Consider the following 17,733-nt stretch of genomic DNA (forward strand, 5'->3'; position numbering starts at 1 on the left):
ATATATATATATATATATATATATATATATATATATATATATATATATATATATAAGCTGTGAAAATCTGCTGTACAGTATGTGTGCTTGGAACCTATTTTTAGGAACACTAATAATACAACACCTCACAATAATGTCTGATTAAATGTTAAAAACGTTATGACAGACCGCCTTAAAAAACGGAATGGAATTTTTTATTTTTTTACTGAATGAGACACCCAGAATGTACATGAAAATAAAAAATGTGGGATTTACAATATTAACTATGAACGATAAAACACTGAATATTGACAACATATGAACGTCACACCCCCTCTCGATCGACATCATTTACAATCAAGTGAAACGCAACAAAAATGCAACAAACAGCGAAATATGAACGCGAAGGGTAAAAAAAACCCACTTACGATCTGACATATCACTAAGCTTTAGAACTTTGTTGTAAAAATCTGATTCCGCGTCTGTCCCTGACACCCGCATTTTAGGCTGGCCGCTCTGGAAACACTCTGTGGAAACGCTCCCCACCCACACTGCTTGGTGTCTCGTCTGAGCTGCTGTGACTTAGATTACCATAGTAACTAATTAGATTACCACAGTAACTAGTATGTCATGCAAAAACGCAGATTCCGACCATTGAAATACTTTGTATAGTTCAAAACTTACGGTAATTTGAAAACATCACTGCACATCATAATGGCAGCTATAGTTTCCATCTCAAAGAAGTAAATAAAGTATTTGGGAATGTCCGGCGGCCCAGATTGAAAATCTTAACAGGCCGCATGCGGCCCCCGGGCCTTAATTTGCCCAGGTCTGGCTTACATAGTACTAAAACAGAACAAGAATGTAAAAATGAACAAGGAGTAAAATACAAAAAGCAGGGAGTATTATCGCCACAATTGCAACCACTTCCACTCTTCTGTCATTGCAATGAATAACGCATGAGTTAGCTACTGACTCCTACGGATGATGCTCAAAACCGATTTTCCCGGTTGTTCGATAAGAAAAGAACCAAGTCCTCGGACTCGAATCCCTTTTTGAGAACCGGTACCCGTTATCGAGACCACTATAGTAAAGAAAAAGAGTTGGTTCTTTATTCGAATCCCTGGGAACAAATCCCGTCCCGACAAGAAATGCCCCGTGAGACATCACAAGAAATGACGTCACGTAGCTCAGCCATTTGTCACGGTGGGGTGCAGCGTGCTGCGGTTCGTTCTCCCGGGACGCAAAACTGACGGCCCCGGACGAAAGCGTGCAGGTAGGAGATGATTTGTTTCTCATAAATCATACACATTACAACAGACAGGAACGAAACAAAAGGAAAGCGTGCCGTTCGCACGAGAAGCTAAAGCAAAAACTTACTTAGCACAGGAATACTAGAAGCTAAGGTAACTTAGCACAGGAATCATGCGCTCGAAAACCAGAATGCCAACGTAACTGTTGCAAATGCAAACAATGAAGCCACGGCGAGTGACCGGAAAAGGCAGGCTTAAATAGAGTCTCTGATGAGCAACAGGTGCGCGTACAAAGCAGGTGAAAATCATAAGTAACCATGGTGACTAAAACAAACCCCCGAAGTGCACAAAACAACTAAGGAAGTCCAAAACTAACAGAACATCACTAAACAAAACATGATCCGACAAATACTGTATATGCATCATTTACTGATGAGGCTTAACTTAAATATATATCTGCGGCCTAACAAAAAGTGACTTTTAAATTGTCAGTATTGTGAATTGATGTAAAAAAAAAGTAGTTTTTTTTAAATACAATTTTTTTTGTTTTGTGTTTAATCTTTTATATGACATTGTTATTGAAATAAAGAGGAGGAAAAAGAAGAAAGGCATGGTAACAGTGACAGCGTGCACGAATATAACTGGTGTAAAACAAGTTGACAGGAAGTGGCGTGGTCTTCATGCATGTGTGGACTGATCAGGTATTCCTGTACTGATCGGGTAGAGACAGTGGGTATTGTCAAAAATAACATTTGTGAGGTCAAAAGTCACTGATGTTGGACTTGAGAAAGGGTTATCGCTGTTTACTGGGGTCCAAGATCAAGTTTTTCCACACTATATTATGGATACAATTAGATATATACAGGATCTGATTGGGGGCTAATATTTGCCTTTTTTAATCTAATATTGAGTGCAGCTTGTGTCCTGGTGAGCTTGTGTCCCAGTGTTTACATGGCTAAAGAGTGTACTCAGTTGAAAGATTCCTTCAAAAGGGAGGTTTATTTCAAGTAGGACTAGAAGAAAATGAATGGCTAAGCATGCTAAACCCACACACACGCACACGCACACACACATACACACACACACACACACACACACACACCGAGCAGGACGACACATGAAGCTAACTGAGTAAGTCTCTGGATACAGGAACCCAAATGATTTATATAGGAGTCAATAGTAGTTTTTGCTTGTTTAGTTCTTGTGCATTAGCCACTTCATTTTAATAAACAAATGTGTGTGTAGCATTAAATACCAAAAATTGACCCCGAACAGGACAAGCGGTATAAAATGGATGGATGGATGGATGAATACATCACCCGATTAACAACAATACTAGCACGTTCTAAACTCAATAAGATATGCTTTATAAAAAATGTGTTATTGTGTTTGCTTTAGTTACTTGTAAAAAATGTTCAGTTCATTAATTTGCTGTCTATGTATCGGATCGGAGGCCATCAGGACATCCCAAGATACCCGCATTAACTTGCTTTTTTGTGGGTGTGTTTTACAAACAAAACAAAATAAAACACATTTATGGCATATATATTTTTGTGTATAATTGTCCAAAAGTGTCTTTGTAGGACACAAAATAAAAATGCAAAGGTCTAGCCCACCCTCGGATGGATTACATGCAGGGTTTTAAAAGTGTGACATGCAGCAGCTTGACAAATACCATCTACTTATCACAATGGTTCCCCCCAAAATGTACAAAATGCATATCTGATTTGATTTTGAAGGGGGTCAAGGACATATACAGTACAGTAGTACTGCAGTTTGTTTTTTAAGCTGTTAAAGGTAATTCGGAAGTTGCTAATGCTAATAACAAAGCGGCATGTCGTGACTAGGCATAAGTCTGTTACTGGTTTTAAAGGGGCCCTATAATGCAAAACCAACTTTTCTTACCTGTTGGTACCTGTTTTTGTGTATTTTGGATCTGCATAAGTCCCGACACTTTGAAATCAAACCATGGAGGCATGGTGGAAATATTTATAAAACAATCATGCAATCCTTCATACTTCCTCCAAACAAGCCGTTTGGAATTTGCCCCATTTGTGACAATTTTTCCAAGTGTGACGTCAGCAGATTATCCATATATGGTAGAAATGTACCCAAAGGGCTTTGTGCGAGTCCGCCAGTGTAGTCCATGCTGTACTCAATAAGCTCCTTCTGTTTCGCTATCCTCTTGTTGTGGGGCAGACTAACTCATACATGCACATGCATCCTTTGCTGTTGCCATTTCTAATACACATTAGCGTATAGTTCAAACTTAAATCTGTCAATAGACTCCATATGAAAGTGCTAAAAACTACAATATGGATAACGGGGGGGAAGACGCTGTGGAAGTGGAGGGACGTAAATAGGACCGGCCACTAAACGGCACATCCTGAAGAGACGTTCACAAAGCGACTTGAAAGCGGTCTGTAAAACATCATCTATGCAACATGTTGTCCCAAGAACCACCATTCCATGTTATGTAGACCACAATAAAGTGGTTTAAATGTAGAAAAAAAAAATCAAAATATGACCCCTTTTAAGTATACAGCCGTATAAAAAAGCGTCGGTTTCAAAACGAATACAATTTTCTTTCATACCGTCCGTACGGTATTGTCAAAAGTGAAAGTCCTTTAGGTTGTGTTCCGCAGCTGTATCAGGACCCCTGCGGCTGCACACAGCTCTTATGATGATTGAATGATGAAGGAAGTCCCTCCCCACCCCCATCTTAAAAGGACAAAAAAGGCTGTTTGGGAATACTTTAGCAGCCATACAAATACAGACTGCCACGCTGGAGGAAGAAGATCGCCCAATGTGCTAAACGTGCTTACGGACATGGCAGCAAGAAAAGAGAAGGCAACACTTTAAAACTCACCACACATACCTATATATGCTATACTTAAAGGTAGAGTTGAAGCTGTTTTCACATGAACTAAATCCCCTTTGCATCTGGTATTTGTGACACAAATACTAACTTATCCATCCATCTGACTGTCCCTTTATTTAAACTGTCCACCATGGGTGCCCGAGCTTTCAGCCGCTCTGCCCCACATCTTTGGAACTCTTTGCCACCAGACCTTCGAAACTTAAGACTCAATATCCCTCTTCAAATCAAGACTCAAAACACACCTATTCCTGACTGCTTATTCATTGTAATCATCTTTACTTCTCTATCTTTGTTGTTGTTATTATTGTTGTTTTTATCCAATTCGATTTTATTGTTTCGATCTTGTACGCTGTTCTTGAGTGCCCAGAAAGGCGCCTTATAAATAAAATGTATTATTATTATTTATTATTGTTACTGAAGAAGATATCACATGCTGAGACGGCTAACACCAGCTGGCTAACATGACACAATCGAAGGATAGAGACCCAGGCATATTGTTATGTTTTACTTAAATTAACACTAAAATAAAGTTACAATTGGGGAAGCAAATCAATCAAAAGTCATCAAATACCAAAACACACCCGCGGACATATTTATAAGCAAGTTTCTAAAACATGTTGACGTTAAGCTATCATACCAGTAGGTAAATTATACAGTGACACCGTCGAACTGAGATATACAGTAGAGGCCAAAAGTTTGGACACACCTTCTCATTCAATGTGTTTCTTAAATTGTCATGACTGTAGATTGTCACTGAAGGCATCAAAACTATGAATGAACACATGTGGAGTTATGTACTTAACAAAAAAATAACTGAAAACATGTTTTACATTCTAGTTTCTTCAAAATAGCCACCCTTTGCTCTGATTACGGATTTGCACACTCTTGGCATTCTCTTGATGAGCTTCAAGAGGTAGTCACCTGAAATGGTTTTTACTTCATAGTTTTTATGCCTTCAGTGACAATCTACAATGTAAATAGTCATGAAAATAAAGAAAACACATTGAAATGAGAAGGTGTGTCCAAACGTTTGGCCTGTACTGTATTTGCCTATGGTTATCATGTCAGAATATCATGCCTAGTCATGACCTGTGCTGAAGCCTCCAAGAAAAAACTCCAACATGGTTTTAACCATCTGTTCATCAACTTTGCGCATGCAGAGAAATGGGAAAAGTCTATAAAAAACAAAAACATAACCGGTTGCAACTAGAAGACACTCGAACCTCGTTCCACCCGCTTTGCTACACAGCACAACGACATTTGACCAGACTTAGAAGACACGGATTTGGGCTTGCAACAGGCTTAATTCACCGTGTACGTCCATCTTTAGTGAGTATTGCCGCTGCAGGTGGGATAAAAGGTGGAAATGAGAGATTAGTCTGTGCCAACACATGTGCCCATCGCCTGTGGACAATCTAATTATAGGTGGAAGGAATATGGCCTCATCCTGCTGACCCGTCAGCCTGGCCGTCTTCCTCCTATGGAGCTCAAACTTTCTTTCCCAGACACAATCCCACCTCCCACTCGATCCTTCTTATACAAACCGCCTGCATTGTTCTCTGCCTTCCTGTCGGCGTGTCTCGCTGCTCTAAAGGCTATGATACACCGAGCGTGGCCATAGCCGAAGGGGATTTTGCTCCTCAGGATCAGTGTGAAGGGCTTAGAGAATACACCAGGTATAGTTGCATCCCGAGACAGAGCAGACACAAGAAAGGTGGTGAAAGGAGAGTTCTTCACACACGCCCCGTCTGTGACCGCCTCCTCACCCTGACACGGCGCTGGCAAGTGTACTCTTAATCACGACGTTACGTGTGCTGCACCAAGGGGGGATTCACCGGAGTGATTCAAGATTATTTTAGCTTAGCACCTCAGATCACGTCGCCTCATTAAAAACAGCTAAACACAGACATTTAAACATAAGTTCAAATCTCAGAGGCAGACTGTCACTCCTCCTGAGACCGTGATCCTCCTTACACCATCCCTGGGGTTAGGAGGCTTTGCTCAGAAGTCAGACGCACAAATGCACAAACCTCAAATGTACTCTAAAGTCATCAGAAGTGAAGGAAAGCCAACCGGGGTTTGATTGAAGGATAAAGCACATCCATAGCCATACGCGTGGGACCAAAACAGAAGGCGGACTTTGTGTTTCATGGGGCAAAAAAAAGGCGGGCTGGGAGAGAACACGGCTAAAGCGCAGATTAGCCGCAACAAAGTGAAAAAATGGTCCACCCCAAGTCTCAGAGACCGTTCATTAAAGGGGACCTATGAGGAATTGTGTCTTTTCTGACTTATTAATGTTGTTACAATGTTGTGTTAAACAATACCAAAGTGTCAAATCAACAGGCATTTAGGTGTGAGCTTGCAGGCAGTTTTGGAAGCCTCTGACCGCTAGGTTTTAGAGCAGGGGTGCCCATTACGTAGATCGTGAGCTACCAGTCGATCCCGGAGGGTGTATCAGTCGATCGCCAGCCAGGCATGAAAGAAATTAAAATCAACTATCTTCACCAAGACGTCACTTTCGTCACTTGATTAACATTCACGGCACCTGAAGGTCTTGTGAGATGACGCTGGCTGCTGCCAGATCATTATATTTTTTTTTTTAAATGACCGACAGGATGGCGAGAAACACTTTTTATTTCAACAGACTCTCGCGCCGTACCTGCTGTCAAAATTCTAAAGACCGACTGCACAGTTCCTATCTTTACAATAAAAGCCCTGCTTCGTCCTGCCTGTGCTAACAAAATAAGAGTCTCAGAAAGCTAGCGTGCACAAGCTAGCAAGCTACATAGTTTGCCGCCAATGTATTTCTTGGAAAATGTAAAAAAAAAAGTATGGAAGCTGGACAAATAAGATGCCAAAAACCAACCACTTTCATGTGGTATTGGACAGAAAGGAGGACTTTTTTTCTCCTCCATTTGAAAATGAGGACGTTATCAGTACTACTGTCTGATTCCAATCAATGCGAGTCATCACAATTAGGTAACACAATCACCTTATATTCTTGTCTTCCTGAAAGAAAGGAATCTGTATGTGTTAAACATGCTTGTATTATCATTAAACACATTTAACTTGTTAACAAAAACGTTGACTTGGTCAACTGAAAAGTATCTCGCCTGCAGAAAAAGTGTGGGCACCTCTGCTGTAGAGTCTTTTTTTTTAACAGTGGGCCATTTGTGATGTCACAGATTGACATATGTGGTCATCCTTTGCTGAGCGAGACTGCTGCCGCTGAGCTTTTGTATATTCCTTCTCCTGTCATGCCATCGCGCTGACTCTATGTATGTCAAAGAAACACTTTTGGGTTTAGTTGTCCACGATATTTGGGCCACTACAAACTTGGATAAGCCGATGAAACAGGACGTCAACATTCCGACTTGGTTTGAGGAAACACAAGAAAAAGGTAGAATGAAGTATTATTTGGCACAAAAGATACATTCTAATAATCATTTTGGAGAGGGCAGGGCGTGGACCTTTTCTGATCGCAATCTTGGAACGCCTCCACAAATGAGCCCCATGCAGATGGACTCAAAAAACAGGTTCTAAGGCTAAATCCGAATCCCCCCCTTGCCCCTTCCCCTCAACCCTCCACCTTGGCCCTGATAATCTAGTGCCATGGCAAAGTGTTGAAAATCGGCCTTTAGGTATTCGGACGTCGCTTGAGTCTCGCTATGTCATCAGCAATGATGTAACGCAGATGTGACAAATGTTTGTTTACTTTCAAGATGCCGAGGCTTGCGATGTTACGCTTTGCTTGGGCTCCTTTTACTTTATTTCGCCTGTCTACATCAAGAAGAACAGAATGAATTGGCCATTTTTCAAACTTCCACCATTTCCACATTTTTCAACTGATTCAAACCATTCCACCTTCAACATTTTCCACTCATCCTGGACATTCAAACGATAATTTTTACAAGTTTAAAAAAATTCCAGGAATTTCCATAATTCCCAGTTTTCCAAACCCAACTTTCACCCTTTTTCCTGTCGACTACTCCTCCCACATTTTTCAACCCATTTCAACCGTTCCACCATCAAAACATTCCTCTAAATCAGGAAAAAAAACTAAGTTGTTTTTTGAACTGGAAAAATTCCCGGTTTTCCCGAAATTCCAGGAATTCCGTAATACTATTTCTGAATTAAAAATGTTACTACTTCAACATTTCTCGACCGTTTTGAAAAATTCCAACACCAACCATTTACTCATTCAGAACATTTAAAATGTTTTAACCATTTTTAATTGTCAAATTTTAATGAAATTCCCATTGAAATGATTGGGAACATTTTTCAAAGTTCCACAACTCCTACATTTTTCTTCCAATGCAAACCGTTCCAATTTCAAAGAATTCAGCCTGTTCAGGAATTGTGTGCTCCTTTTCAACAATTATTTTAAAAAATCCTGAATTTCCTAGAATTCCCAGTTTTAGAACCATTTTCCCCATTCAAAATGAATTATACATTTTTAAAACTTCCACAATTCCCACATTCAAGCCATTCCACCTTCAACACATTCAACTCATCCTGGAAATTCAAACTATCATTCTTACACGTTCAACAAATTTCCAGGAACTCGTGTTTTTTTCTAACCTTATTTACAACCTTTTTTAGTGAGATGACTCCTTTCACATTTTTCAACCCATTTCCACCGTTCCACAGTCAAAACATTCCTTTTAGTCAGGGCAAAAAACCAAGTTGGTTTAAGAAATTGAACATTTCCCAGTTTTCCCTAAATTCAAATCCAATTTTTCAATTAAAAAACTGTTACTACTCCAATGTTTCTTGACCGATTTAAACAATGCCAACACCAACCAATTCAGCTCATTCAGGACATTCATGCTTTTGATTAGGTTTTTTTTAAATCCCGCTTTTCCCAAATTTCCAGGAAGTTCCCATTGAAATGAATGTGACATTTTTCCAAAATGCACAATTCCCACATTTTTCAACATATTCAAACCACTCCAACATCAACACATTCCACTCATCTTGGACATTCAAACTAACACTTTCCCAAGTTCCAAAGCAAATTCCGGTTTTCCTGGAAATTCAAACTCTTCAACATTGAAACCATTCCAACATTCAAACTATTCTTACATTCATACTACATTCTTTCAGCATTTCAGTTCAACTTCAGCATTGGAGCATTCGCATGCAATTACTTCAGGAATTGCTTCATCTAGTTATTTTATGTTATTTTTATCCACACTCTTGCGATTAATTTGTTAGCTGTATAGCACTCGATATCTAGGGAGGTCCCCGAGCTCACTTCGTTTCAAAGGCTGTGTGGCCCTTACACTTGGCCCTGCTCCGTTATCTGACGAAGAAATCGGGCATCACTTGATTGACGTGAACGAGCAAAACCGAGTGTTATTAAGATAAGGGGAAAGGGGGAGTATTTGGTTTGGTTCTTATAAATGTGACTGTGGAGCAAAATTCACAAAAAAATACCCCCAATATCCAATACATATTATCTAGACCACAAGGACGTGTGTTAAATGTAGATTAGGTCCCCTTTGACGTGAGGCAAGGGCTTACCAGGAAAGCTATGAGACTCCTTTGCGTGTTCTCCCATTGAAAACAGCTCCTAATGTACTGTAACGTGTACAGAACTGCTGTGCTGATATTCCGGACCCTATATATATTCTGGGCAAGAACCTAAAGTGGAACAATTGGGACAGAACAATAGTTAATATCATTGGATGGAAGAAATTAGGTTATTGCTAAATTGACTTGGCTATACAATAGGAACTTAAAGGCCTACTGAAACCCACTACTACCGACCACGCAGTCTGATAGTTTATGTATCAATGATGAATTCTTAACATTGCAACACATGCCAATACGGCCGGGTTAACTTATAAAGTGCAATTTTAAATTTCCCGCGAAACTTCCGGTTGAAAACGTCTATGTATGATGACGTATGCGCGTGACGTCAATGGTTGAAACGGAAGTATTCGGACACCATTGTATCCAATACAAAAAGCTCTGTTTTCATCGCAAAATTCCACAGTATTCTGGACATCTGTGTTGGTAAATCTTTTGCAATTTGTTTAATGAACAATGAAGACTGCAAAGAAGAAAGCTGTAGGTGGGATCGGTGTATTAGCGGCTGGCTGCAGCAACACAACCAGGAGGACTTTGAGTTGGATAGCAGACGCGCTATCCGATGCTAGCCGCCGACCGCATCGATGATCAGGTGAAGTCCTTCGTCGCTCCGTCGATCGCTGGAACGCAGGTGAGCACGGGTGTTGATGAGCAGATGAGGAATTGCTGGCGTAGATGGATAGCTAATGTTTTTAGCATAGCTCTGTGAGGTCCCGTTGCTAAGTTAGCTTCAATGGCGTCGTTAGCAACAGCATTGTTAAGCTTCGCCAGGTCTGGAAAGCATTAACCGTGTAGTTACAGGTCCAGGGTTTAATAGTATTGTTGATTTTCTGTCTATCCTTCCAGTCAGGGGCTTATTTATTTTGTTTCTATCTGCAGTTAAGCCCGATGCTATCACGTTAGCTCCGTAGCTAAAGTGCTTCGCCGATGTATTGTCGTAGGGATAAAAGTCACGGTGAATGTCCATTTCGCGTTCTCGACTCTCATTTTCAAGAGGATATAGTATCCGAGGTGGTTTAAAATACAAATCCATGATCCACAATAGAAAAAGGAGAAAGTGTGGAATCCTATGAACCCTTGTAACCTAAGTTACGGTCAGAGCAAAAAAAGATACGTCCTGCACTGCACTCTGGTCCTTCACTCTCACGTTCCTCATCCACAAATCTTTCATCCTCGCTCAAATTAATGGGGTAATCGTCGCTTTCTCGGTCCGAATCGCTCTCGCTGCTGGTGTAAACAATTGGGAAATGTGAGGAGCCAACCAACCTGTGACGTCATGCTACTTCCTCTACAGGCAAGGCTTTTTTATCAGCGACCAAAACTTTATCGTCGATGTTCTCTACTAAATCCTTTCAGCAAAAAAATGGCAATATGGCAAAATGATCAAGTATGACACATAGAATTGATCTGCTATCCCCGTTTAAATAAAAAAAATCATTTCAGTAGGCCTTTAAGCATCAAGAATCAGTGATACCTTTTTGGAAAACTTCACATTTTCCTCTGTAAATTTTTCCTCTTTTGGTTGAAAAGTTCGAATAGCAGCCCGAACCTGCAGACGACAAACCCCACATTATTATTTGCATACTTCCAAGTATGTCATACAACTTTGTTTTAAAATAGTTTTATTATATCTTACTTTGTTGTATACAACCTCTATCACCAGTGTGACATTTCCTTTAGCGGTACAGATCAAGTCCTCTTTCTTCAACAACAGACAGATCTGCTGCTCATTCTGAACCTTTTCAGACAGTAAAACATGCATTTACTTTATGTGCTTACATTTGGGATGACTGATAGTTACAACTTACAGTCAGTAATGGAATGGCCACTTTGCCCAAGAAGTTTGGGGCTTTGTCTCCGTTTTCATCCAGGATAGTCAGCTCAATCACATCATGGATGTCCTTAACTGGGCTGCAATGTGAAGTGTAGGACAAATGTTGAAATAGGAACCACGCCCAACGCCATGCAATATGTCCTCCTTACAAAGTGAGTGCTTTGTTCCACTCGGGATTGACTGTCTTGTAGACGGTGTGGGTTTGGAGTTTGCTGTTACCGAGCTCAATGACACAAAACGGGTTGATTCTTCCTGCAATTGACAAACAGTGTTGCTGGTTGTGAGGACAGTTATGATTCTGAGAGGCGTGATGTGATGTACAATTGGTAGTTACCATTGAGGTCTGTAGCAGGAAGCTCATTGGCTTTTAACACTTTGACCTGAATGAAACCGATTTCCCTCAGGTATTTATAGGAGTTCTTTAAGCTCTGGGGGGAAAATGGAATATAATGAATATCTGGAAATGTAAAACAAGACAGGAAACCAAACAGAATTTCAGGATGGGCATTTGACCAAAATGACTTTGCAGGCAATGTGCAAATTGAACAAATTAAAGAATGGGTACCTTTCACATTTGAACTGATACAGTTTATATTTATTTATTTACAGACAGACACATTTTTGTATTACATTATTGTTTCATTTGTTAATGTCAGAGGACATTCTGCAAAAAGGTCATCCCTAGAAGCCCACAGCTTAAAGACAGGGACCCACATTTAAAATATACATCATCGTATAATATAGAAAATACAGTACAATATTCCTTTCAAAATCTAGCCATTTACAATTTCATACCAACAGGTTGGCATTTATGAAAAAATAATAATAAAAAAAAGGAATCTTCATACCCACCAAATCAGTCTCAATATCCTATTATTAAAATGTGATTAAAAGGTTACATCTTGAAGATTTGCGATAATCTCATCATACATACAGAGGTCAAGACAAAAATTATGCGACTAATGTGAATTCCTCAGCCATAAGGGGTGTGCTAAATATACTAAGCATAACGGTGCAATAAATTTTGCATAAAACACTTTTTAAAAATGTTTAAATAATGTGATTATTTTATAAAGCTATCAATCTCATTGGGCCTCTACAGGCTATACTAGAGTTTATACACTTTAGATCAGTGGTTCTCAACAGTTAAGTCCCCCTGTGAACATTTTTTTAATTCAAGTACCCCTAATCAGAGCAAAGCATTTTTGGTTGAAAAAAAGAGAAAAAACAGTAAAATACAGCACTATGTCATCAGTTTCTGATTTATTAAATTGTATAACATTGCAAAATATTGCTCATTTGTAGTGGTCTTTCTTGAACTATTTGGAAAAAAAGATATAAAAATAACTAAAAACTTGTTGAAAAATAAACAAGTGATTCAATTATAAATAAAGATTTCTACACATAGAAGTAATCATCAACTTAAAGTGCCCTCTTTGGGGATTGTAATAGAGATCCATCTGGATTCATGAACTTAATTCTAAACATTTCTTCACAAAAAAAGAAATCTTTAAGATCAATATTTTTGGAACATGTCCACAAAAAATCTAGCTGTCAACACTGAATATTGCATTGTTGCATTGTTGCATTGTACTGAATGGAATAGCCTACTTGATTTGATGTTCAGTTCATGAACTTACATTCATATTTTGTTGAAGTATTATTCAATAAATATATTTATAAAGGATTTTTGAATTGTTGCTATTTTTAGAATATTTTAAAAAAATCTCACGTACCCCTTGGCAAACCTTCAAGTACCCCCAGGGGTACGCGTACCCCCATTTGAGAACCACTGGTCTACAGTACCAATTTAAAGTACTTTTGTGTGTGTCCGTGTGATAATACTGTAAATATTAATTGGTTCGACAATATAATCTACATTTCTTTATTTAACATTAAAAACTAAGATGATAATGGTAATTGTGAGGTGGGACTCTTGTGGGCTCGGTTCTCTTTTGTATTTGGTATATAAATAAAACTAACTCCTTTTCAAAACAGGTTATAAAAGATAAAGGCGCCTCTTAGGTGCTGACGTACTACTTAAAAAACGTTGTAAAAAATGTTTACTTTTTTAATTTTATTCACAAAAATCACAGATTGGTAACTAATGTAATAAAAGAAAATAGAGCAACGTCAACTCCAACCCAATCCCAGCTTCACCATACTTTGGATATGTATTAACAAAGCAATTGAGAAGATATAAAAATACAATACTTATTTAATACCAAAAAAAAAATCTTCAAATTAATAAAATTAGATCACTCAATTCTTAATGATCAATCATTAGTGTAAAAACTTACAAATTTCTCCACCACGGCGTCTCTCTCATCAGGTTTATCTAAAGTAGCCATCTCAAGGTCAGACACGGAGACCCCCCAGCACGGTCGGAGGGTGACCAAAAACACCAGCTTGCCCTTCCCCGGATCCAGCACATTAGTGTAGAGCTGCCTCTCATTGAGGACAAGTCGGGACAGGTCAACCTCAAACCTGCGACACAAAAGAGGAAATGGTTCCATTGGTGGTGCAAAAGGCTGCAAAGGGGGACCATTAGCATTACTCACTAGGAAATACTCACATTCCCCATGATTCCTCACCCTTCCTGCCTCTCTTTGAATACACCTCCACCTGCAGAGGTTCTTGGTTATCTGCAAACTGATTGAAGTCAAACTGCTCTCTCCACTGAGGATTGGTCTGAATGCAGAGGTTCTGAGGGCAATGAAGACACAGGATTGGAAACATACACACACACACATTCGACACATTATCAAACTGAACAGCGCCTGCATGACAGATGGATTGAATCATCATGCAGGACAATCGCAGAGAAGCAAGAGAGGAAGAAGCAAGGTGGTTTTTTTGCATGCTTGTACACTTCAGTAGCCACACTGGGATTGTAAACACTGACGGCTCCCAATTAGAATCAGCTTTGTTCAGCAAACAAACAAACATGCAGGGAGGGGTTTACAAAGGAATGACACGACAACACGGGACATGCGCACCACAGAATCCTCGGTTGAGAGGGGGAGGCAAACAAGTCCAGGTAGATGAACGGGGGCACGCTGGGTATGCAAATGAAGGCAATGAAGCCCGGCAGCCGAGGCGCGGGAAGAGAAGTGAGTGGCAGCCTCGCCCGCTCTAATGAGCTGCCTGTGCAACGGCCCAGTGAGCCAAGGTGGAGGTGAGTCATAGACAGGCACCCGCTGAGGCAGAGAAGCCCCGCAAGAAAGACTTGAAGTATAAAGAGTATGGCATGAAGAAACAAAAAAATAAGGTGAGAAATAAGGAGAAGAGACTTTTTTTTTGAAAGTCTAACCTTGCTCTTGTACTTCTGATTTCCAAGACGAAAGCGGACATAGATGTCTCCTTGGCCGTACTGCGGCAGATCTTGTCCCTCCACCAGGGTGATGGCGAGAACCCCCGTCCACATGCGGCTCTTCAGCTGACTCTTCTGCATCTCGGCCGGGCTCTGGAGCTGTGTGGCCTTCAGCTGAAATAGTGGTCATGCACCAAGCGTGAGGCAACAACATCATTTGGAAACTAGAGACCAATTAATTGCCTGTTAAGAATGGTGGCAAATGGCATTTAATCCCGATATATGAGTAGGTCAAACCAAGCTGAACAAGAAATATGTGATGATGACCACAGAAATGCAAAAGGACCATATCACCAAATAGAAAAGCACTACTTGGCCGTATATACTACATTACCACAAAGACTACGTATTTGTATTAGTGAACGACCAATATCTTTTTTTCAGGGCTGATATCGACACCAATTATTAGTAGTCAAAGAGGCTGATAACCGATATTTGGAGCCGATATTCATTTACAGTAAAAGTTAGCTAAACACGACTAGTATACAGCTGGACAGGGCTTTAGGTTGTTTTTGCAAAAAATAAAATAAACAATAAAAAATCAGGTGTTTATGCGTTAAGCGGTGCTAATGTTGTGGTTAGTTTGGCACCCAAAAAATCTCACACCTTTATTACGTGTGTCTAATGCTACGGGTCAGAGGAGAATTAACATTTGCATTTAAAAATATGGGACATCTCCTGGGAAAATTGGTAAAAAGCACGGTGGCGCTCATGCCTCACGGCGAGAAGGTCCCAGGTTCGATTCGAGTGAGGTGGCGACTTGTCCAGGGTGTACCCTGCCTTTCGCCCGACTGCAGCGGTGAGAGGCTCTATAGCAGTGGTCCCCAACCTTTTTGTAGCTGCGGATCGGTCAACGCTTGAAAATTTGTCCCACGGACCGGGGATTTTTTTATTTATTTATTTTTTCATAAAGAAATACAATCATGTGTGCTTACGGACTGTATCCCTGCAGACTGTATTGATCTATATTGATATATAATGTATATATTGTGTTTTTTATGTTGATTTAATTAAAACAAAAACAAATTGTTTTTTTTAAATTTTATTTCTTGTGCGGCCCGGTACCAATCGGTCCACGGACCGGTACCGGACCACGGCCCGGTGGTTGGGGACCACTGCTCTATAGGCTTTTTAAAAAGGGAGCAAAAAATGACATTTTCTCATGTGGGGGCTAAAAGGCTGGTGCTTAAGCAGTGGTTATTATCATCGAATTCACTTAAAAACCAAAAAAACAACTAAATACTGGTTTTATATTTGTATATATAGTATCTGCTAATGTAGTTTTCTTGCAGTTGTTAAAACAAATGAGAATTTAAAAAAACTTATTTTCACCTTTGTATGACGAGTAAGAATGTTGAATTTCCATTCATATGCGAACGAAAAATGAACAGATTAGATCTCGATCAGCACCTTATTACGAATTGTGTTTGCCCTTCAGGGTTCTGGTGTATGTGCAAATTCTGCCCGCTCCGCACAGTGTGTACTTGCTCCTGCCTCAGCCTGACACCCTTCTAATGTCCACAGAGCGTCTCAAAGTAAGACATGGGTTTACAGTAACAACACATTTCTGTTGGAGGACATTAGCACATCTTTTTTCTGACAGGCAAGAAGACATAGAGGGAGGCAGAGCGGTACAACAGTGAGCAGCCAGATGTCCCAGGCTGTGACAGTCCCACTCATCACTGGCTTCCAGGCTGAGTGTTGGGAGTCAGGACACTTGGCACACTGCACCGGAGACAGCAGGCGGCAGTGAGTAATGATGCAAACCGCACAGCTCTCTCATCAGCATATTATGCAAAAATGCAGTATGTATGGCCAGCATTACAGTGGGTTGTAAGTTAGTATGTCCCCCTATAAGAACATACACTCACTGTACCATCACTTCCACTTTGGTCAAGGTCATGGAATTTCTCTTCATTTCTGTATTTGTGAAAATACCATTTTCAATACAGCACAACCAGGGATGCCCTCCCTATACGAATATCAAGCACTGTGCGTAGGACCCGCCCCATGTTGTATGTCAAATGGCAACTAATAAAAGACATGGCGCGTCATAGAAAATGTTTACCTCAAAATTATTCCCAACCCTTTCCGTCTGATAAGAATATGCAAGCAAATTTAACCTAGCGCTGGGACGCACTGGTACTGTAGTGGGAGGATTAGCTAATTTATGTTTTAGTTGTATTAAGTTTGTTATTATGCACTAGGGTTGTACGGCTTACCGGTACTAGTACAGTATTGCAGTACTAATGAATAAAAAACAGTACTATGCTCTGTTTGAAAAGTACTATTTCGCCATATTTTTTTTTACAGGCATGACGGCGCGTCGCCGTCACGTCATGACATTGCTGGGTTTACGAGCAGAGCAGCATGTTCGGCAGCGCACAACCACAGAGTACTTTAGTACAAGCAGACCCAGTGTGTAGACAGAAAAGGGAGAATGGACGCATTTTGGCCTAAAAACTAAAGATAAAGGTGAAGTTATAACACTGAAACGCCCTCAGGAAGATGGTGCTTTAAGACATGGCTAGCTAAACATGCCTGTACAGTTTATAATGCTTTAGAAAGGGACCTATTACGAAAAACCAATTCTTCTTATATTAGTACCTGTTTTTGTGTATTGTGATCTGCATAAATCCCCAAAATTTTAAATCAAATAGTGAAGGCATGGCAGAGATATTAATAAAACAATCTTGTCTTCCTTTATACTTCCTCCATACGAGCCGTTTGGAATTCGCCCCAATTGAATACCATAAATGGTTTATTTACCCGAAATAACTTTCTGCAAGTCTGCCGTTGTAGTCAATAAATTCATTTT

General features: G+C 40.0%; 1 protein-coding gene across 3 annotated transcripts in view; it reads right to left on the minus strand.

Annotated features, from left to right (window-relative positions):
- mctp2a (multiple C2 domains, transmembrane 2a) overlaps nt 1–17,733 on the minus strand; it is a 120,241-nt gene that overhangs the window by 85,452 nt on the left and 17,056 nt on the right. For all 3 annotated transcript variants that reach the window (XR_009825345.1, XM_062042581.1, XM_062042580.1), the window contains exons 9-17: nt 14,856–15,029; nt 14,118–14,248; nt 13,843–14,029; nt 11,877–11,970; nt 11,692–11,794; nt 11,517–11,619; nt 11,345–11,446; nt 11,183–11,257; nt 9,640–9,759 (exon numbers count right to left, since the gene is read on the minus strand). Coding sequence is in view for 2 of the 3 variants with exons in the window: in XM_062042581.1 (XP_061898565.1) it covers nt 9,640–9,759; nt 11,183–11,257; nt 11,345–11,446; nt 11,517–11,619; nt 11,692–11,794; nt 11,877–11,970; nt 13,843–14,029; nt 14,118–14,248; nt 14,856–15,029 (1,089 nt within the window). In the remaining variant the exon portion in view is untranslated. The remainder of the gene's footprint in view (nt 1–9,639; nt 9,760–11,182; nt 11,258–11,344; nt 11,447–11,516; nt 11,620–11,691; nt 11,795–11,876; nt 11,971–13,842; nt 14,030–14,117; nt 14,249–14,855; nt 15,030–17,733) is intronic.

The sequence above is a fragment of the Entelurus aequoreus genome, linkage group LG03 (assembly GCF_033978785.1).
Source record: "Entelurus aequoreus isolate RoL-2023_Sb linkage group LG03, RoL_Eaeq_v1.1, whole genome shotgun sequence".
NCBI lineage: Eukaryota > Metazoa > Chordata > Actinopteri > Syngnathiformes > Syngnathidae > Entelurus > Entelurus aequoreus.